This window comes from Haemaphysalis longicornis, unplaced genomic scaffold, assembly GCF_048455015.1.
Source record: "Haemaphysalis longicornis isolate Haplotype H1 unplaced genomic scaffold, Haemaphysalis longicornis Haplotype H1 scaffold_7, whole genome shotgun sequence".
NCBI classification, from domain to species: domain Eukaryota; kingdom Metazoa; phylum Arthropoda; class Arachnida; order Ixodida; family Ixodidae; genus Haemaphysalis; species Haemaphysalis longicornis.
In genome coordinates this window covers 166980148-167002462 of record NW_027526422.1, presented here as the reverse complement: position 1 = coordinate 167002462, position 22315 = coordinate 166980148, and the positions used below count along the sequence as shown (strand labels likewise).

Sequence of the window (22315 nt, the reverse complement as noted above, 5' to 3'; positions counted from 1 at the left end):
AGCTTCGTTTATGCATCCATTTTGGTTTCGGTTTCGCCTGCTAAGAGCTCCGGACACCGCAGTCTCTTTCTTCGTCGGTTTCGGTTTCGGCTGCTGATAGCTCGGGACACAAAGCGTCTCTTCGACTTGGCCTGCTATTCTTTCCTCCATGTGGCCTACACTTTCTCATTAGTTGGGCGACGCCGCTGCAGAACCGGTCCTGCACTTCTGTCGTCTGCTTCTGCACCTCCTTTCTGGGAAGTGCAGGGAAAGCCGGTAACTCATCCTCCTCCACTCTCAGCACCGTCGGTAAATCGAAGAGAAAAATGCAGGCGCCGTGCGGTGCACTCGAGAATCGAAGAGGCAAGTGCTGCACTAACTCAATGAGCTCAGCGAGTGCAGGCAAATTGAAGACACCTGGAGTAAGACAAGCTCTGGGGCCAACCTGACGTCCCGCTTTTTTGAAGTGAAGTTTTATCGGGGGGAGGAGGGTTCAGTGCTTTTTTTCCTGTGCGTCTGCAAAAACCACTTACGCCAAAGGCAACTTTATTGCGAATGCTAAGAAGAAAAACCCTGGAAGAAAAAACTCTGGTTTTATTGGAATTAAATTTTTCAAGAATAACGCTAAGATGACTCAACTATTACACCGAACCTCAATTCCTTGTTAAGGGGTATTCACACGAGAGAGAAATCCGCCGTTTCGCTCCTAGGAGTGCGCACCACGTGACCCCTACGTCACGGTTTCTCTCCGGCGCACCGCCTCCGATGGGAGATCGGAGCTTCTGCTCGCGAGCTACAAACCCTCCGACGCTCCGCGGCGGAGGCGGCGGGATTTCGTCTGCTCGTCGGGCAGCTGGCCGCGACTGAAGTTCTAGAGCGGTTGCAGGCACTTTATTTTTATCGCTTCTTAATACATTGGACGCGAAAATGCGTGGCGCACATGACAGGCGCACTGAGGGAGCCGCGTATACCACCAGCACGGGCGCTTGGCGAGCGGCGGCCGCGGCTGCGAAGTGGCGCAGGCCGGCGCCGGTAGCTCGAGCGACAGCTTGCTATTGCTCCCCAAGGCGCAAACAAAGCTGCGTATACGAGAAATGGGGTAATGATGTGATGGTAAGTTGCTTTAAAAATCGTCACCTGAGCCGCTTGCCAGAGCGGCGATCGAATATTCGCCGCAGTGTTAAGCCTAACATCAGTATGCGGGCCTGTAGGTGGGCCGGTCGGCTGCTACTACGTCGCGCGCCGTTCACTCCGCGCGGCAGCACCTGCATCGCGTCGACGACCAATTTTTGGTCGGTTGACAAGATCAGTACGTATGCGCTTAACAGAAATTGCCGCCGTCGCGGAATCGGCGGTGCTACGGCAGCTATGCTTTCGAGATAGGCGGCTGCAAACAGTGATGTCCGTCCGAAAGTCGCATCCTCCGTGTGAGCGAAGGAGCTAGCCGAGCGGAGGTCCGCCTGCGGTGACGTCACGACCTCCCTCGGATTTCTCCGCTGAAACGCTCCGTCGTGTGAATACCCCTTTACAGTAATTGTTCACAGGGGAGTTGTAAACGTCACGGGATTCGTCATCCATGGGGCACGACAACCCCATGTTTGGCTGATAGGTTAAAACTGCAGTTCTACGAAGTTTCGTTAATTAATGGCAAAGCCTTAATTAGTTACTACCATTACCGAATGATGAGCAAAATAAATACGTGTACAAGCATCACCATGTGTCGCTATATTCCTGACATCCAATTTCACGCCGTAGAATATGACTCTTAAACTGTTTAGGAGTGAACGCCCGCTAAAAAGAACACGGTTAAGACAAATTTTTGCTTATGCCGAACAACGTGGGAACGTTTAAGCGCTAACCACATGCAGCGATTTTTCCAGCGACGCGACGAGCGACGCGACCAGGATCCTCAGTCGCTGATCCGAAGTCACTCGCCGAGGCAACCACATCACAGCGACGGCTCGAGCGACTGAGGACGGCGATTTCAATGTTGCCGCACTGCGCATAGTAACGCGCTTGGTATGAGTCAGTATATTATCTCTATGTTGGTATGCTGGTTTTTTACAAACATTTTTTTGTTCATTTGTCGCAAAAACATGACTAAAAAGTATTACGCCTTTCTACCTTGCTTTTTGCACTTCATTGCATCTCTAAAACTGGTTTGGGTATAACGTGCGCTTTTCCTTCTGCGCCTCGTTCTCGGCTACAACATGTACGCCGCGAAGAATTCGCTTTCTTGACGTCGTTTTTGCCACAAGGGTCTCACCCAGTGTGCGTGGGAGCCTTCTTGCTTCTGCTTCAGCATGTACACAAGCTTTGCCATGCAAAGATTTCTCTGCCGCTCCATCGCAAACGCCGTCTGCGCGGATTTTGCGCGCGCGCCAAATCTCCCCCCTCCACCCCCCTTCTCTTCCAAAACCGGAGGTTGCGTGCTTAAAGGAGTACTGACACTAAATTTGTCGCTTTCAGCTTTTATGCTGTAAAGAATATCTATTGGCCCAGTAATTACGAAAATCGAACCGAAAGCCGTCAGCCGCCAACATAAAATTAATTATAGCACGTTTATTGCAACCAGTTTCACATTCGGTCGCTGCGCGGGAAAATGGCCGTTTGAAGGCCAGCCTGCAAGCGACCTGCCCTTCAGGAGAGGAATTAACCAACCTCTTGGGCGGGTGAGGAGCATCGCTAGGCGGATGTGACGTCACGTTTGCTCGCAGCGTTCCCGCGCGGTATGTTTACATTTTTTCGAGTGCTGCCTACACGGCGTACGTGCCGTAGCGATCCAAGTAGTCGCGTTCGACTTGCGATCAACGCAAGAATTCATAAACTGGCGATGGTTGTCGCCCTGTCAGTCGTCGTTCAACAGCTCCAGCGTCTTCTGGCACAACAGCTTTGCAGTTATCTGTTACCATCGGCCGGTTACCAGTTACCATCGGCCGACCAGGTGAGTGTTTTTTGGCGGGTTTGCAATCAGTTCGCATATCTCCTACTGCAAAGCGTGCTTTCTGCTTGCGGCAGTTATATTAGCGACGTTTACGAAATTGTTAACGGCGCGTTCTCACCGTCTTGCATTATTGTTGCTGTTTATGCTGCTCTGTTCGCGTCTGTCGGCGATCGCAAGCTGTTGGCGGTTTGTTGCACGGCGCGGAAACCCGTCTCGCCCGTGGCGCTTCTTTGTCTCTTCTTCAATGTGGCGTCATTAGCATCGCTTGTTATCCTTGTGCTAACCTATCTTAATGTTGTAACGAAAATGAACTTGCTGTGCGATCTATACGTGAAGTTAGAGCGTGACAGAACGCTGTTGGCAAGGTTTTCGTGTGCGCGTGTGGTTCGTGAGGGCGTTGTAACACTCTGCTTTGGCCTCTTGCACCTCTTTCCTGCATCTAGTACTCTTGCTTGCCAGGAGTGCCTGCCAAGGGATGGTTACTTCGTTATGTGTTTTCATATTTAATAGTGAACCACTCAGCGTTCTATAACTGATGCAAATGCAGGCGGAACGACCCCGATAACAACGCAGGGCAGGGGCAGTGCTTGTGTGGTCTTCTCTGTCGTTTGCCCTTCTTTTCAGTCGTCGTAGATTATTTACTGTTGCGTGAACGTTGTTTGATTCTTCACGTTTCATTTTTCTCTTGCAGCATCTCCTGACTGCAGTCACGGTGCCCCTAGCCTGCGTGCAACACTCATCCTGCCATTCTAGTGGGAACTGATGTTCGCAGGCCACTTGTCACGACCTAACGGGTTCCCGCCCTTGCCTGGCTTATAATTGATGGTATACTTCAGATACACTGCTGCGTTCTCTCTCTGCATACATTTAAAGCGAGTGTTTACACTAACACAGCAGTGGATAACCATGAAGACAGCAGCGTGTGTACTGGAAATGCCAGTGAAAACAAAACCAAACGATCTACAGATCTATGCCAGCTTGACCATTACAAATCTTTCAGCGAGTGTCAAAGCAATGGACAGCTGGGGATATCTCGTGCGCTAAATTGTGTTCTTCTTTCTGTTTGTTTTCTATTTGCTGGTATAAATTTACGAATTGATAGTATGAGTAAAGTAGACAGAGAACAAAGTGATTGCGTTGCTCTTAGAAATGCCTTACACGAAATAAAACTGCTTCCTGCGAGTTCGCAGCGGGGAAAAAAGGTTCCGTATAACAAATAATTTGGTGCACCCAAACCCATCTGTGATGAACATATGTCATGCATGGATTATTTAAGGGCATGTTATTAGCTTTGGCAAAACAAGAAAGTGAGCTCTTTCTTGTGCAGAAAACTAGTTTAGTTGTAATTTTGGCTCTTATCTGTCCAGTGTCAACAGGAATAGTAGCCTTGATGTGCGACTTTGCGGACACTTTCCTGTCACCTTCCTTCAATGTCACCACAGTGGTGGTGAAGACTCTTGGGCAGTCGAAATCGAATGATGACAGGCAGTTATATTCTACCACGAGAAGCACCCTCCACAAGCCATGAGGCCTTGCTCTGTTTTCAGCTGGGGCTCCTTTCGTTGCCAAGTGCCTTGGTCTTTTGGGGTAAAGCTCCCAAAACAGGGTGGTCTTGTCCCTGTTGGAATTGTCATGTTGATCATACTTTTCACCCACAGCTTTCCAGTTCATTTCACTTTTCTAACCCAATTCTAATGTTATTAGTGTAGGGAAATCTGGTGTCCAGCAGCTTGCGTTTCAAAGGGAATAGATGTAGCAACTACATCAAGCACTAGCTGATTCTGATGCTTAGTGGACTTTGCTGTGAGCCGCCCAAAGCACCACGAGGGGAAGCAGTGCTGGTCTTATATAGTGTACTACTTGGGAGCTGCAAAATTACAATGCACCTTTTATGCACCTTTTATTACAATGCACCTTTTTTACCTCAATTTTTTATGCTGCAGTGGAAATCATGCGAATACATGTTTGTAAATGTCCATTCCACCAACAAATTCACGGCATGCCTTGACAGTAGGCGCAGTTTTATGCATCTAGATAATCACCTGTACTCATTTATCACAGGCCTGCAATTTGCACATGGTCGGATTTAAGCACCCTAAATGTGGCAAGTGTAACCGACCGTAACACACAATCTTGAAAACTCTACCTTATCAACGCGAAAGCAATAAGTGGCCCATTGAGTAAGAAGCCACTATCCGCTGTACTAGCACAACAGCTCCTAAACCGGCCGGCAGTGCAAAGAGAGCAAAGAGTGGATTGAGTTCAAACCTTTGGGGAGAGTTCAAACCACATGGGAATCAAACCCAGGACATCCCTAGTGCAAGTCCAGCACCACATCCTTGACACCACTATAGCTCAGTGGGTCTAGCTGACTAAAGGTGGACCCAGGGAGCGCATTATGACCTTAAACTGAAAAAAGTCCACAGGTACAAGCAACCCGACATACAATAAGTTTTAAATTTCTTGGCAATTCATTAGGCCAGCACATAGCCGTAACATCCCCACTCAGGTGAATTGGCCAGTCACGATGATAGCTGCTGTCAGAAGCTCATGGCTGTTTCACCAATTCCCGTTTGTCTTAAAACAATGCTGCTTAAATTACACACTGGCCAACTGCACCTCATCGAGTATATTTTACGCTCCTAGCATTCTGCAGTAGCCTTGTTTAGTGTTAAAGAACTACGTATTTGATCACATGTGAAGACTGCGATTTCTGTTAGAGCATTTTGTGCTTTCAACCTGAATTGGTTGACGCTCGTCAATTCAACACTGGCTGCAAACTTTTATTGTGGTGTAATAAACATAAAACCTGGATAGAGTAAAAATACTGAAGAGTAAATTATGCTAGGCTTATACATTGCACAGCGTAGCTGTAAACATCAAAATTCAACTTTTTAGGTTTCACGAGGAAAAGCTCAGCATAACTTGGGCCAGCTATGAAGGGTAACTGCAGTGTAGGGCTATAGGTTAAGTCAGGCCACCTATAAATCTTTGACATGCTTCGAAATCTTGGCACACAGGCATTTTTTTTGTTCTACCTTAACCAATGCTTTGGACTTTGGCGAAATGTTTTGTACGGGTTAAACTGCACAATGCAATTGCAAATAAGAATTGAACAAACGTCTGTTGTGTCCATTCGAGAATCCAGTGCTTGCCTAATATCGAAAATTGCATCCAGCAATCGATTCAAGAAATGTACTTGTATGTCCAAGAGACAAGCTCAAATAAAAAGTTACCCTACTTCAACTGCATTCCTTGCATATTTATTTATTTGAAAATATTTAGCACGAAAACAACAGAATGGTACAAACACGCAGTGCTGTCACTTTTCGTGCTCTCTCTCTCGTGCTGTGTTGTTTTTCCACAGTTTATTAATTTTAAAAATATGCCACATTTGCCATTTTAGTTGGTTTTATTTGTTTTGATCTTATGCTGTGTTGCCAACGAAACTTTGTAAATGTCTTCCTAAGAAAAAAATAAGAATACCTAGCATTTGTAAGTGTATGCTTCTTGATGGATAGCAACTCTCACTATTAGAAAGTGAAGCCAAGAAAACACCAAAGTCATCACAAACACTGAAGAATGTTTATTGACATGGCATCACATCACTTGCTGGACAAGCAACAAGGCACCATAATGCTGCTCACACAAGAGTGCGAAGCATGCTCCATGGCTAAAACCACTTGATAAAAATACAAGCAGGCGCTTATCTGCCCCAAGGTGACCCTGAATGAAAATGTGACATGCGCAACACTGGAAATCAACAAAAGTTATTGGGTCAGGCATAAGTGAAAAGTGCGGGCAAAAGTCGAGGGCACTTTCATGTGTTGGATGACGAGACTGCTGGCACAAGACAGGAAGGATCGAAGGGTGCTAACTCAGTATTGTATGGTTACAAATACGTGCACATTGCTACTCACTGGACCAAAAGTGCTTGAAGACCCTGATTTTAAAGCAAAACTTTCTATGTCTCACCAGTGGAATATGCCATGCCAAAAAGGCATTGCAGAAAAGCCAACTTTCTCTGACAATGATAATGATCGTGGGTAAAGAAGTGCAGAAAAAAAAACGCTTCCTGCAGTCAGAAACAAATCAGGACCCTCGCGGTGTGAAACCAACATCTATTCCGTGACACCATTGCAACATGGTCGAAGTAGTTTGAATCTGGATAGCGGTGCATCGAGATGCAAAATTAGACAAAAATGGTGCACCTCACATTCTAATGACGACGACAGTTTGAACGCGAAGCTTTCGTCGAGCAAAATCAAGTGGCGAAGTTTCAAAGCCACTGCGATCAAAAGTCCAAACAGCATGCAAGTAAGTGATAGCTCAAACAGGCAACGTCCAAGCTCAGATGACAATCAAGCAAGGAATCCCTCGTGAGAAAACTGAGTTAAACTGAAAGCAATTTCTCCTAGACACCCTTCCCACTAACTTGCAACCAAATTCCTTAAATGATCTCTTGCGTCCCTCCTACCCACCTAATTTAGCGGAGGCAGTGTGGGACACACTCCAGCATTTCATATACCGACCCACTATTTTTCCCTTGCTATTTCCCACCCATACCCGTCGTGAACTTTAACTAATCGCTACTTCTAAGGGGGCCTGATGCACTAGCAAGAGGCCCCCGGGTGTTTTTTTTACATTTTAATAAACGTTAAAAAAAAAGCCATTATTGCCGTAAGACAAAAGCGTGCACGTTTTTTTTCCTTGCAATTACAGCAACTAATGACAGAACAGAACAGCAACTAATGACATGACAGAACAAGTAACAGAGAGCAATGATGAAAGTGACAACCACAGATTTGCACATAACTGTGGAGAGGAACTCTCTGGATAGGAGACTGAGCAATAGAAGAGCACAGCAGCTGCGGCTGAACCTTCCCACGCAGCTGAACAGAGACGAAGAATACGGCAAATGGACAAAATTAAGGGTTGGGAGTCTTAGTAGCCACTGTACTTTCTTATCAACCAGGCATGTGGCTGGATGGTATAGATGAACAGCAACGTGGGAGCTAGAGGACTGCTTGCTGGCGACACTACTACCACCCAGTAGCCTGTACTCCACAGTACACAGTAGGAGGAAACAAACTGGAAGTGGGTCTGCGAATTGCCATGATGTTACAAATGAAAAAAGTGCTGCGTGGCTGTCACAAGTCAAGGTCAATCACCCTTAAGGGGAAGTGCCAAAACCCCTTAGAGAGAGGATGAAGACATGACATTTGAATCTAGTGGCTAAAAATGAACCATTCATGTAGCACCCCACCGTAAAAGGGGATTGATCTTCACTCATTTCCTGAAATAAAGTTTAAAAGCAGTTCATCCAGGGCAGTTGCCACCAGCACCCTAGAGTAGTATGGTGGAAACACACCACAATCTTTGCTTTTGGGAGGTCTTTTACCGGGCTGTCTACCAAAAAACTCAAATTCTTTTTTTCTAAGTGGGCACCCTGGTCTTAAACAAAAAAAACATGGTTTTTACAGTTAGGACGATAAAAATTGGGTGATGCATGTGGTTTTTCATTGAAATTGTAGATATGAAGTTTGTTTCTGTGTAAAACAACTACATTCAACTTTATTTGGCTTTTATGTTTGATTTTTTGACAGCCTTTATAAAAAAACTGCTGGAGGGGCGCAGCTGAACAAGGTACCGGTGAACTGTGCACAAATCAAGGACTGACTGCCATAAGACTAACATTATCATTATATATGGTCTGTAGCAGAAGTGACAGCTGTTTGAAGTTTGGGCCTGGACGGCACCACCAGTTTTCCTGGTTCCCATTTTCTAGGCCCAAACTTCACATGGCTGTAACTTCTGCTACAGACCATATATAATGATAATGTTAGTCTTATGGCAGTCAGTCCTTGATTTGTGCACAGTTCTGGCTTTCTGGCCAGCTCCAGCCTCGAAGGTCAGCTGTGCCTGATCAAAAGGACTGTCAACGCGGCTTGAGCTCAAGGCATCCTGGAATGAGGACACCTCTCTGAAGCATTTTGTGCATTTAATTAAAGTTTATTCTCACTCTCTCTCTTGCGACTTGAGTCATAGTCCAAAATCTAAACTGCTTCGACCGTATCAGAAGGGCGCAGTCTGACAGACAATGGTTTCATAATGCAAGGGACACTGGTTCCATTATGACCATGGAAAGCGTTTTTTCTTGAGGTGCATGTGCTTTCGCTTATCATCCTCATCGCTTTGTGAAACTCACTGTGTAAAGTTAGCTTTCCTGCAGTGCATTATGTAGCCACATTGAATGCAATCAGTGAGGCCCTGAAAGCTTCACTTTAACAACAGGAGTTACGTGCTCGTCAAGACCCTCGTCTCACAGCAAACTTCTCTTCACCAGCAGGCACAGGCTAGAGCCCAGTCAGCAGGTGCTGCAAAGACATGATGAGAGTATTTAAGCACGAACCTCAAGATGGAAAGGAGGCGGAGCAAAGAGCAAGAAAAATGCATCAGGAGGAGACTGCAAGCTCTGGGATGAGCAAGCTAGGTGTGGTGCTGTCAGGACACTGATGTCGCAACCCAAGCCTGGGAACAAGCGGAGCAATAGCGCGGTTGTTCCAGCCTCCCCTGGAACAGTGATTCAGCTTCTCATGACTACCATCTTAGCGACCATGACTGCTCTAAAAAATTTGTCACAATAGCAGTGAACCTTTCAGAAATACTGGACTGCAACCCAATAGATGGTATTCACTGAAAATTTCAGAGGGAGATTTCTTCACCCGACAACACTGGAAACCACCACGTCTGTGCCTGCGCATTGTGCCCACACCTCGCAGAAAAAAAGAAAACCTCGGTGCATATCGTCTGCACCACTTCAGCCCGATTGTTGGCCTCAGTATTAAGAGAAGACCTATTAATTGCACTCAAATTACGTGGTGGTGCTCTCCTTGCCCTCAAGAACTTTGCATCACTGTAGAATGAAACTGCGGCTATGAACGAAAGTGACACGGCATGCCAGAGGCAACGCTGCAGTCGCCTGCGACTACCGATGTTGACACAAGTGTCGTTTAATGCACAGTTGAAAACCAAAACCAAATATTGCCTTCGAAGAAATGCTTTATGCACACGCCAATTTATAGTTATATTCTATATTTATATTAAATGAAGCCAGTGCACGTGATGCCATCTCCCGAGTTGTGCCATGCTTGCACCGCTCACCCCCTTGCTGGTAGCCATGTGCTCGTACCGTGGTCAACCTCAAGTCTTCACCCCTTTCCTTTGAAATCCTTTGTGTGCACGCACAGCTCACCACATGCTGTCGAAAAAGAAGAAATAAAAACGTGCATCACTAGAAAGCATAGCTGCTACCCCAGCAACAAGTGGAGGGGGCACCCTTTTGTTTGTTTTGCCCGAGACGACTGTCCAGAATGGCGGATTACCAGCCCGCGCATGTGCAGATTGCTAATAGAAAAAGGTCCATTACCGCAATCTCATGGAGTCCGACGTATCACAGACGCTGCGGCACATACATGGCGGCGCACACACAGGGTCGCCCACTTGTGGGCCACACCAGTGAATACAACCTATGAAGTGCTATACCCACCACCGATATAGCATTATCTAGCTGCAGTCAGAAACACTTTTTTATATGTTTACACGTACTTTCAAGCGTTCGGAGGGTCAAAATGGCTGCTTGTCACTGCTTCTGACCGATCATCCATGGGTCGATCCCACCAATCTGGCTGCCACAAATCACAGTAATAACGCGGAAGTCTTCAATTGTGGGCCGGACTGACACACACGATTCGCGCCAGGGCTGTCAAACTGGCGTGGCAACTTTCTGATCGCGGCGTTAACACGCCACAGTGGTTCGAACACTTGCCCAGTATGAAGGCAGCTATTTCTGTCGTCGTTGGTTTGTCGCATAATGCATGCTTTACTGATGTTTAGGTGCAAGACCTGGCAAGCTTCTCTAGCTCGCCCAGAATTTCTCGATACGCAACTCTGAGCTGACGTGTGAGCACGTCTGTTTGTCGTGTGGTTCCTTGTTAATGAGCCAGACCATGCAACTGAACGGTGCGAATGCAGATTTGATGCTTTCAGCGCATTTCACTCCTTTCTTCGATCAACAAGAGAGAAACTGTCAGTAATGCTCGTAGAAAGACGGGGCGAGTCAGAAATGCTGCTTGGACACTTCCTAGTACCATATAAATAGTGTACTTAATCTTACCGAGAGCCAAAGCATCATTTTAGGTTGTAGTGAAACAGACCAGAAAACACCCCTGCCCTTTTTCTTGACCTTTCTCTTTGAAGCACTCCTTTGTTTATGTATTGAAAACCAATTTGTGCAGTGGCACACTTCATTAGTTATTTGTGTATATGGCTAATTTTTTACATTTTAACATTTATATGTTCTCATTGTAGTATGATACTAATCTTGATCAGTGCATTTTTGAAGCAGAGGTGGTTTTCTTCAGGTGGCAGTTCCTTTTCTCTACAAAAAAGGGCTTGCTGTAAACAGGATCAAACAACAAAAAAGGAAATCTGTTTTAAGTAAGGAGGAAAAAGGTTCACGTCAATTTATAGGGCTGAGACAAAGATTATGGCAGTCACTACACGTGCTGCGGTTCCCGTAGGGCTAACAAGCGATTTGCAAAAAACTGGACAACACTTCCCATGGTGCGGAAACCGAAGATGTACTCCTGCAATTAAAACACGGAATTATCGCTGCCCCTTCAAAGGTAGATAATTGAGCCATTTTGGCACTTGATCTTTAGAAAGCTTTGATCGCGTATCACACCAGGCTATTTTGTGTAACGTTGCCACTTTCACTCCGGGTCGCCGCACATACAACTATATCCGTAACTTCCTTTCGAACCGCACGGCTGTTATTCAGCTCGGTGACCTACAATCCGACACTATCCATTTCCCAACCATTGGCACGCCTCAAGGTGCAGTATTATCCCCACTCCTATTTAACATTGCCCTAATCCACCTTCCCAGTAAGCTCGCCGCGATCCCTCTCTTACTCCACAGCATATACGCCGATAATATTACGCTGTGGACCACCAGAGGCAGCGACTTTCAAATCGAGGAGGTTCTCTAACAGGGAGCTGACTTAGTTACCGCCGCCGCGCAAGTTGGGCTTGGATGCTCACCTGAAAAATCTGAGCTTTTAATCCTCCCCGCCAAATCAACCGGCAACCCAGCCCAGACACCCACCATTATGGTCCGCATTGATGGTAGGGATGTTCGCCAAGTGGAAGTCCTGAAAATACTTGGGCTCTGCATACAGCGCAATTTCGCAAACATTAAGTACCTAGCACAGCTGAATTCTCAGGTGAATCAGACGATCGCCCTCATCCGCAGGATTGCTGCCCGCAACAAGGGGCTCAAAGAAACGGAGCGTATCCGGCTGATACAGGCATTTGGGCTCAGCCTTCTCACTTACTCCCTCCCGTATCTCTTGCCCTCGCGTACCGAACTCCCTAAAGTCAACTGCCTCATTCGAAAGACCTAAAAAACGGCGCTACAAATCCCTCAGAGCACTACCACTGCCAGACTCGAGAAACTCGGCATTTACAATACTGCGGAGGAACTCATTGAAGCCCACCTTATCGGTCAGCTAAATAGGCTCTCATCCACCCCCACCGGTCACACTCTCCTTGTTACTCTTAACCTTAAAGCCCCTATCCTCTGTGATGACAGGCTCCCGGTACCAGCCGACATTCATGGCTCCCTCACTATCCACCCTTTACCGCGCAATATCACCCTGTTTTCAACAAGCAGCGTAGGGAACTACGAGCACAAGCACTTACAGAGAAATACCCCGTCCACCCCACTACGGTTTATGTGGACGCAGCTTGCTATCGATGGCAGGATGCATACGCTGTCGCAGTAGTAATCAACCATCCCAACACTCCTCCTCTTAAATCCCTAACAGACCGCACCAACTGACCCGCTGAGGCGGAAGAGGCGGCAATAAGTGACCGGTAAAAAGCGCAAATGCTCATGGGTGCATTGTCTGCTCCCGCGGAGTTCTGTTACTTCCGGTTCGAGAGCTCTCCTGGCCTCCCATATGCCGACGGCTTTCACGTGCGCTTGTGCTTGTTGTTTATCTGTTTCCACTGAAAAAAAAAACCGCTCATGCATCGCACATTCAATGTGTAACAACAATGAATTCTACTAGGGGCTTCTCTGAAAGGTTAGCACTCTGTGACAAATAAACAACACGCACACACGCGCGTGAAAGCCGCCGGCGTACGGGAGGCCAGGCGAGATCTCGAACCGGAAGTGGCTGGAGCAGACAACGTACCCATGAGCCTTTGCACCTTTTACCGGTCACCTATCGCGCTAGCCCTTACACATAGGCCGCCCCCTATCACTATCATCTCGGATTCGAAAACGGCCATTCGAAATTACGCCAGAGGCATGATCTCGCCCCTGGTGCTCAAAATTCTCCTCAAAAATCCTCCTACCATACAAATAAAGCTGATCTGGACTCCGGCCCACATGGGCGTGGGGGGAAACGAGGCAGCACATAGGGCCGCTCGAGAGCTCACCGTCCAAGCAGGCCCTAGCCTCGAACCCTTTCACGGAGCCCTATCAGCTTGGGACAGTCTCTTGACCTTCCAAGACATTACGGCACATTACCGCCTCTCACGCCGCCAGCTCCCCCCCGCACACCCGGATTTATCCAACAGGGAAGAACGGCTATGGCGACTGGTGCAAACCCATACCCTCCCATGTAGCTACCACCTGCACCGTATTTATCCTTCCGTCTACCCCTCCACCAACTGCACGGCCTGTGGAGCAGTGGAAACACTGGACCATCTTCTTTGGAACTGTCCCCACAACCCCTATCCTCTCTTAGCAGACGGTGGGCACTGGGCTGAGGCACTGGGCAGGTCCGACCTGTCTACCCAGCGGGTGGTCAGGGCGAGGGCTGCTGCGGACACCGGTACGCCGGTCACCACGTCCCCTAAGGGGCCTTTAAAGGCTCAATAAAATGTTTGTCCTCCTCCTCCCATGGTGCGGTCACATGCGGTTTTGCACAGATGGCATCTGGCCCCATTTTGTCTGACTGGCAATGAAAACTGCCTGCTTCAAAATAACTAAGACATTTTTTAGCCACATTTATATTCAGGCAGAAAGTGTTGTGCAGCCATTGCATGTAATGTTGCCTAGTATGAAAAATTGTGCTCAATAGGTTTCTGAGGAAAGCTGGTTTCGAGAATTGCATTGTGCCATAGGACAAAACAAAATTAACTATAAATGAAAAACAACACAACAAAAGTCCTGAGTTTTGCCATGCATATTTTTGTGCTCCTTTTCTATCATGTTTACAACCAACTGACCATACTGTTAATTACATTGCACCTTTGGTCTCATAGGTCACCCAGAAAGGAAAAAAACTGAAGTCGAGGAAGTAGTGTAAGGAAAATTCACTTTATATTGTAAAACAACAACAGTATTAATATATTCTTGAAAGCGTAAGAAACAACAGCCTCGCCTGGACCTTTTGCAAATGTAAAATAGTTTCTTCTTGTCTTCTTTTTATTTTATGGTGAAGGAATGGGGCTGCTTCTTTTCCTGCAGCTTGTTAAGTTGGCCAATTTTTATGTGATCAGGTATCTAAGCATTCAGGAGTAGACGTGTCCTGATCAGGTATATCTTGAGTCCAACTGAGTAAAGCGTATTCTGATTTTTATCATGCTAAGGGTCATATTCCGAATGCTCCCCATGAGCACAAACGAGTTGCAGTGAATGAATGAAGATAGCACGGAATTCTTTTATCAACACGTAAATGCCTAAGACTAGTTCACATACTTGAGCAAATCACAAGCACGGCACAAACTTAATGCGGTTGCCCAGCAGTTGGGCAACACGCCACTATTTAAACTAAATGCATATGCTACTCGATAGTTTCCCTCCAGCTTAGAGACTGCCTTTTCCATGTATTTTCTAGTTCATAAATATACCATAGAATGCTTGGCTGCAGCAGCTCTCATAAATTACAAAAGGACAAGAATAAGATGGGCATTGCTTCCACAGATGATCCCTTTGTATCATTCCTGACATGAAATAGCCAAGTGAATCTTTGGACCTTGGTAACAAACTGTTTCAAAGCACAGTGCAAACCGTGATGAACAAACAGCATTGCGTCAGGTGCATAGCCTGCGACACTGTGCAGCTGAAAAAAATATCTATGTCTTTCTGCTTCATTTTCCTGTGTCTACATATGCAAAGTGCCTTTATTAACAATAAAAGCAGGGCGGTAGGAGGGGTGTAAAACGTTTAAAGAGCTTACTGCAAAATAATGTGACACGCTTTTTTTTAAACATTATGTATGAGCTGCCTCACGTAAGAGGCATTTCTTACAACATTCTTAGCCCTGTATGGCTTTCTCACACAGCTTAGATGTCGTGCGAAAAAGGCAACTTAGTCTAACAGCTCAAGGCGAGGTAGGTGCACCTTCTCCCGTTTGCACTCAAGAGTTTACATGAGAAGGCATTAAGTAATTGCATCATAATCGAGTAAACTGAGGTCACTTCGCACTATGAGGCACAGGGCAGTGTGGTAGACCTCTCACTCAAGGATCTTTAGCGTAAACCAAGACATTGTGTACAGAAGGTTATTTTTTTTGGCTTTATAAATTCAATGCAGCCCCGGCAGCCAAGAATCGAACCCAAGACATTGTACATCCCTGCAGCCATAGGAAACCATGTGAGATCTGAGCAATCTGGCACCTGAGAAATCTCATTACGATGAATAAAGCTACCGTGCGATATTACTTAGTGTTTACAAAAACCAAGGATAGACAGCATAGGGGCACTAGATACATCCTTGCTTACACAAAACTCAAAAGTAAAATTAAGAAATATATATATATATATATATGACGCGGCCATCCGAGGCACGGTATATCTATGGTGTTGACTAACACCATGTACTGTGCCCTGGCCGACCACGTAATTTGTGTTCCTGCCTCCACTGGAAGCTGGAAAGCACTGTAAACGGCCCTGTGGTCAGCCATAACCCATTACACGCCCAAGACTACAGTGCAAACTTTGTCGTGACGGAAACCACGTACGGTGCTGTTTGCACGAAGGTCACGCCAGCCCACCTCATAGATTGTGCTATATCGGTAGTGCATATAACAATTTCTGGTAGGACTTCACTAGGTGGTACATATAGCATCATCCATAAATTTTCAACAGTAAAAAATGAAGGTAGTAATTAAGCAAAGCATGAGCTATCCCTACCTCTTCATTGTTTCACTAGCTACTGAAAGACTTGTATTTGAAAATGTCAGGCTGGAATGGATGCATAGACCAGGTTGGTTTTTTGACATTGGCATAAATAACTAAACTTGATTTTTAGTACACACGCTGCTGTCTTCATGGCTATCAACTACCGTGTTACTGTAAACCCTCGCTTGAAATGTACACGGAGTGAGAACGCACTGGTGGATCTAAAGTATACCATCAAATAGAAGCCAGGAAAAGTCGGGAACCCGTTTGGTTGTGACAAGTGGCCTGCACTAGAATGGCAGTTCCCACTAGAATGGCAGGATGAGTGCTGCAGGCAGGCTAGGGGCACTGTGACTGCAGTCAGGAGATGCTGCAAGAGAAAGAAATGGAACATGAGGAATGAAGCACCGTTGAGGCAGCAGTAATAAACAATCTAGGATGACTAAAAAAAGGGCAAACGAAAGCGAAGACCACACAAGCAGTGCTCTTGCCCGCCCTGCGTTATCCGGGTCGTTCCCGCTGAATTTCCATCGGTTATTCAACGCCGATTGGCCCCACTATTAAAGATGAAAACACATACCGACGTAAGCATTCCTTGGCAGGCACTCCTGGCAGCAAAAGTGCTGGATGCAGCAACGAGTGCAACAGGTTAAAGTAGCGTGTTACAACGCCCTCACGAACCACACGCACACACGAAAACCTTGCCAACAGGGACCTGTCACGCTCCTAACTTCACCAACAGATCGTACTGCAAGTTCATTTTCGTTACAATATTAAGATCGGTTAGCACAAGGCACGTTGTCTAGAAAAAGCGTTGAGGAAAACAAGTGATGTTAATGACGCCACATTAAAGAGACAAGGAAACGTCATGGGCGAGACGGGTTTGCAATGCGAGCGAGTTTCCGCGCCGTGCAACAAACCGTCAACAGCTCGCGATCGCCGACAGACGCGAACGAGCAGCATAAACAGCGACAATAATGCAAGACGGGGAGAACGCGCCGTTAAGAATTTCGTAAACGTCGCTAATATAACTGCCGCGAGCAGAAAGCAAGCTTTGCAGTAGGAGATATGCGAACTGATTGCAAACCCGCCAAAAAACACTCACCTGGTCGGCCGATGGTGGACAGTTGAACGCCCACAGATAACTGCAAAGCTGTAGTGCCAGAAGACGCTGGAGCTGTTGAACGACGACTGACAGGGCGACAACCATCGCCAGTTTATGAATTCTTGCGTCGACCGCATAAGTCGAACGCGACTACTTGAATCGCTACGGCACGTACGCCGTGTAGGCAGCACTCGGAAAAATGTAAACATACCGCGCGGGAACGCTGCGAGCAAACGTGACGTCACATCCGCCTAGCGATGCTCCTCACCCGCCCAAAAGGTTGGTTAATTCCTCTCCTGAAGGGCAGGTCTGCAAGCGGGCCAGTCTTACGTCACGGTCTCACCCGTGACGTCAGGGAAGTTCGCCGCATCGTCTGCTACGATTGCACATGGTCCGCACTCGCCCGCGCAGTCGATATCAACGTTACTAGAATAAACGTCGTCTGAATCGTCAGACTCCGATGAGTCGCTGCCACCCGACAGACAGAACAACTTTATTTGGCCAGGCGATTAGGCCGGCGATGTCTTCACCGTCGTCCGTTTTTTAATATCACTGCGGCTCGAACCGGCGCAGGCCGTGATAGCAACAGCTTGTCGCCACTCTTATAATCAATCTGATCGCGAAAAAGAAGTTCCACATTGGAGAAAATAGATGTTAGTGTGTTGAAAAATTGTGCTAGGGGTTGTTATCAGCGTTGAATTTAAAAGCGGTGTTCAGATATTTGCCGCGATGGTTAGCCTACGCTGACCGGCAGCAGAGGTTCGGCGCTCCGACCCATGGAGGAAAGAAAAGTTTTTCTTTCTTCTTTTTTTTTCTTTTTCTTCCTCCATGCTCCGACCCAGCACTGCCGCCACCGCAGGTGCGGTGAGCGGCCGAAAGATGGCGCCACCTACGCGCTAGAATCAAAACAGGCCACGGCAGATGTCTTGGTCACCGATCGCTGAAGCGGAAATTATCGCCAAAATAAAGCTCCATATGCGAAAAAGGGGATGATAGTGTGGTGAAAAGTTGTGTAAGGGATTCGCAGTTGTACAGATACCAGCGATCAAATAGTCGTCTCTCCCGCTGTTACCCGGGAGTGGCCACCACGCTACCATGCCCCGTTCGATCAGAACTGCCCCTTTTGCACGGCTCCTGCCGAAGATGCCGACACAGAACATTTGCTGTGGACGTGCCCTTCATTGCAAGCGGCCAGAACACGACACCTTCGAGGCACAGGCCTCCACCTTGGCAGACCACCTGACCTCCATCGGTGGATATGGGGACCCCACCACCGCTCCCTCCTTGCGTTTGTTCGCGAAACGGGAGTTAACCTATACTTGTATCATAGTATTTATGCCAACGAGCATACTATCGCAAAAAAAAAATAGTCGCCACGATACTAAGCCTAAAGTTCCCAACACCCAAGATGACCCGAGCAACGCCGAGCCCGCTGGCTTGGGCAACAGTTCTTGCGGCCGCCGCCGCGCACGAACTCAGTCCACGTTTAGCGCTGCATGTCGTCGCGTGGAAAATAATGCATCTTGGCGTCGTCGTCTATTTGCTCGGACAGGCTTCCACGAGCAGTAGTTCGCATTCTGCGAGCTTGCCATAGCACAACTTGGGCGAGCTCGGCGACGCGCTCCGACGCGTCGCCGCGGTGGGCGTCGACATCGCGCACCGCGCGGTGCCGGCAGTTTTTAGCACCATTGCAAGGCCATGAACTGAAGAGCAAAGGCGCCGAACACGCAAAGTTTACAAGCATTGCTCACACAGCAACGCCCACGTCTCCTGCCCAGACGAATACCACCGACAACAGCAGCGCAGGATATCGTTTTCGGTTCCGAAAACGACTATATGACGTCACCCTGAACCGGCCAGCGGCCAGACACGCCGGCCGATGTTTCGTCACGCCGAAAGCGATTTCGCTAGTGCTGCCGATTTGTGGAAGCTCGCGGCCGGGACAATCAAAATCGATTTTAGATCTGATTCCGTCCTCGGATCGCTGCAAAAATTTCTGTTAGGCATCTGCACTAACTACTGAAGCCAATTATATCATTTTTTAGGCGTCCAAATTTGGTGTCAGTACTCCTTTAAGTAGGGGCTCTCCTATTGGCTAGTCGCTGAGGCCACTTCCGGGAGGCGAGCGACTGTTTCTGGTGGGTCGTGACCATGGAGGAAAGAAAAGCTTAGGAGAGGCCCTGACGTCACACCCAGCGCAGCCGGAAACGCCATTTCTGTAAGTCGAATGGCGGACCATTGGCCCTCCATGCCATTGGCGGACTCTTTTTGCCTCTCTCTCTCGGTGCACCTTCTCCGCCTCCTCCGTCCTGTATCGCCTCTCTTGTCGTCTGCATCTGCCAGCGCCGAGCCGGCGGAAATCAGCTGATAGGCAGGTAGAAGGCCGTTTTGCAGCGCGTGACCATGAACCTAAACGCGCGGTTACACTGTTACACGTCTCCAGTGTGGCCGCAGCAGGTTTGCGAAGCGGCTCGCTCTAACAATGCCGCAATGCTCGGTGCCAGGCTTGAAGTCGCGATCGGTACCCAAGGAATTGGGCGTCACTTTCCACCGGTTAGTGCATCATTCCGCTGACAAGTATTGCTGTCCCATGAAACACAAGTTGTCTTGAAGACGTCTTGAAACAGCCTGAAACAGCTACAATCGTCTACCTCTACGTGAAGACATCTTGCAAACGTTTACCGCTAGCAGTTTCGAGAAGTTTACTTGTAAACGTGTAAAAGATGTCTTGCTGAGAACAACACAAGCATATGCTACACGAAGAGGTTTTAAAAACGTCGCTTGAGAGAGGTTTATCTGGAGACATGGTAAAGAAGTGTTACCCGAGCCTATTTGTTTGTTACGCGTCTTGAAACTTTGAAAACCACTCATGATAAATTTACTAGAAATGCTTTCCTTGACATTTGTGCTTAAATACGTCTGAACACGCCCCATCTCAAAACAAATTTAAACACACACATGCTCTACACTTCTATAGTAAAAAATCCCGACATCCATTCAGCAAGAAATCACCTCCATTTTTTATCTCTCTACTATGCTTTTTTAAAAACATCCAAGCCAGATTCTTTTTGTGATCCATTTTACCCGCCGTGTATCTTCAAATCTGCCGATTCAATGAAATCACTGCGGCTATTTTTTAGGTTTAGGCCTCGATTGTTGTAAATATTGTGCTGCTAAAACCACATTACTTTTATTTGCACTATCTCTGGTCCTCCTCGCAATTCATGAATTGCACCGTATGCGGTACTGTGAGGGCTGGGCGTGGAGGCTGGGGCATTCAGGTGGCATGGCGAGGCGAATGGGAGTTATTTAAAGGAACGCATTTATTTGAACATTATACAACACGACAGACCACACCGGAGGCGGGCACAAATGAAGCACAAACAAGCAAGCATGTCCCAGACCTCGAATGGGCCGGGAGCTGCGTGGCGTGATGGCACTGAAGGTGATGCTAGTGATCCCCCAATGACTACAGCACATGTGGCTGGCTGCTCGCACCCCGCCCCACCAGTTTGGTTGACCACGTCTCGTGGACAGTAATATCCGCACATTGTCCACAACAGGCACAACACTCATACACGCGGGGGAAACACTGCCGCACGCTTCACTCGTGCACCAAGTCATCTAGGTGGCTAGACAGCCAATAAGCGCATTGTACCGTTTAAGCTGTGGCTGTACTGACTGCAGAGGTGAGTCTACACTGTCCTGCTTCCTTGCACTGGCAGTTTCATGCACACTGAAGCATGCTAAGGGCCTTAGCCTTGGCTTCGAGGTTCGTGAAAGGCGTGCCAGTTGTCCTTGGACAGGAGGTTGCCGACACCCTCTCAAACAGTCTCATGGAGCTGCATGTGGCACACAGTATGCCACAATTGCTACGCAGGAAGTCCTTGCTCGTCTTGTAGCCAAATGCTGAATGGTCGGTGCTGCTGCAAAAACTTTCAGGCATGGGCTTTTGTCCAGCTGAAGTACATCGATGCCACTCACGAAGTGGTCAGCCAGGTGCGGCACAAGTTGTCCTTAATCTCTTATGGTACCACAGATGGCTCGAGTTGGGCGTTGGCTGCTGCACAGCTCGCGCCTGGTTGGCGCTGTTGACGGGCTTGGAACCTGTAGGTGGCTGGCTCACGAGCATTCTTCCCTTTTTCTGTCCATGGACAAAGTTTTCGGCATGCTGGGCTTGCTGTTGGCTGGGCTGAAAGTAGTTGGCAGGTGGTTCACCAACGGTATGACCTCTTTCTGGCTGTTGAAGGAATTCTGTATGTGCTTGACTTCCTTTGTGAGAACTGGCCTGACAGAACTTGGTTTCGCCACCCACCCGTGTCGAGCATACGGCATCCGGGAGGCTCAGAAGGAAGCGGAGGGGCCACAGACGCCGTACTGTTTGAATGGAAGCTCGTAGCCTTTACTCGTTTTGAATTCGCACAGAAGCTGTAGAGTTAGCGGCTGCTTGGCTGCGATGAGCAAGGCACGGATGATGGCTTTGATTGTAGCTCATTACATTCCCCTTTAAAGCCATGGTTCATTAGGGCCCCCGAGTTTTCAGGAACTGCTTGCCTTCTCCATCGTACCGGTATGAACGCCGACTGTAGGGCAACACGCTAGCAGGTAAACACGGAGCTTCCTATCAATGATATGGTCAAGATCATCGCTGTGGCAAGCAAAAACAGCTGTGTTCGGCCAATGTACCTTTTATAACTGCGTGCTGGCTGGGAGTGGGCTGGCTGCGAAGCGGGACGATGGAATATTGGGATGATGGCGCGCGAACACCGCGTCGGATGCGACGGTGTCATGCGACAGGGGCACTTCGTGAGGGCAATGTTTGGGCTACTAACACTTGCCATGGCGGCTGCTCTGGCAAAGGCAACGGATCATGTTGCAGGCAGTCTTTGGCACTGTGTCTGGCAAGGTTAAGTACCGTGGCTGGGTCTAGCGTCAAAGGCACCGCGGCGGACGAGGCAGAAGCCTTCGGTTCAACCGGGGGGCTAGCTTCATGCTGCTGCCGAATGTCGGCTTCCAGTCGCCGAATTATCTCTTCTTTGAAACCGGCTGTGTCCAGCTGTCGCCGTGCCAATTCTTTCCGTATGAGAT

The 22315-nt window shown here is 47.9% G+C and overlaps 1 protein-coding gene and 1 long non-coding RNA gene across 4 annotated transcripts; one reads left to right on the top strand and one right to left on the bottom strand.

The window, feature by feature from the left end:
• The first annotated feature begins 2747 nt into the window (after positions 1–2747).
• On the top strand, positions 2748–6174 carry LOC144147199 (uncharacterized). The gene is made up of 2 exons (XR_013317858.1): positions 2748–2923; positions 3615–6174. It is a non-coding gene; the product is annotated as an uncharacterized LOC144147199 (long non-coding RNA).
• A 1512-nt stretch (positions 6175–7686) lies between these two features.
• LOC144147198 (uncharacterized) lies at positions 7687–17531 on the bottom strand. 3 transcript variants are annotated; one of them, XM_077679267.1, is made up of 4 exons: positions 17228–17531; positions 16355–16492; positions 10088–10184; positions 7687–9300 (listed from the first exon to the last, which is right to left on the bottom strand). In XM_077679267.1, exons 1-4 carry the CDS (start codon positions 17330–17332, stop codon positions 9263–9265), a joined length of 378 nt encoding a protein of 125 aa, XP_077535393.1. In that variant the 5' UTR covers positions 17333–17531; the 3' UTR covers positions 7687–9262. The 3 variants fall into 3 exon arrangements, with proteins under 3 accessions (XP_077535393.1, XP_077535394.1, XP_077535396.1); XM_077679268.1 differs by having other exon boundaries at positions 10116–10184; XM_077679270.1 differs by lacking the exon at positions 10088–10184.
• Between the last annotated feature and the right edge of the window lie 4784 nt (positions 17532–22315).

Excerpts from the sequence above, each read along its gene's own strand:
- LOC144147198 (XM_077679267.1), bottom strand. The coding sequence starts at position 17,332 with ATGGTTGTCGCCCTGTCAGTCGTCGTTCAACAGCTCCAGCGTCTTCTG. Across the intron at positions 16,493-17,227 it reads GTCCACCATCGGCCGACCAG|CATCTCCTGACTGCAGTCAC; the intron begins GTGAGTGTTTTT and ends TTTCTCTTGCAG. Across the intron at positions 9,301-10,087 it reads ACATGGCTACCAGCAAGGGG|CACCTGCTGACTGGGCTCTA; the intron begins GTGAGCGGTGCA and ends ATGTCTTTGCAG.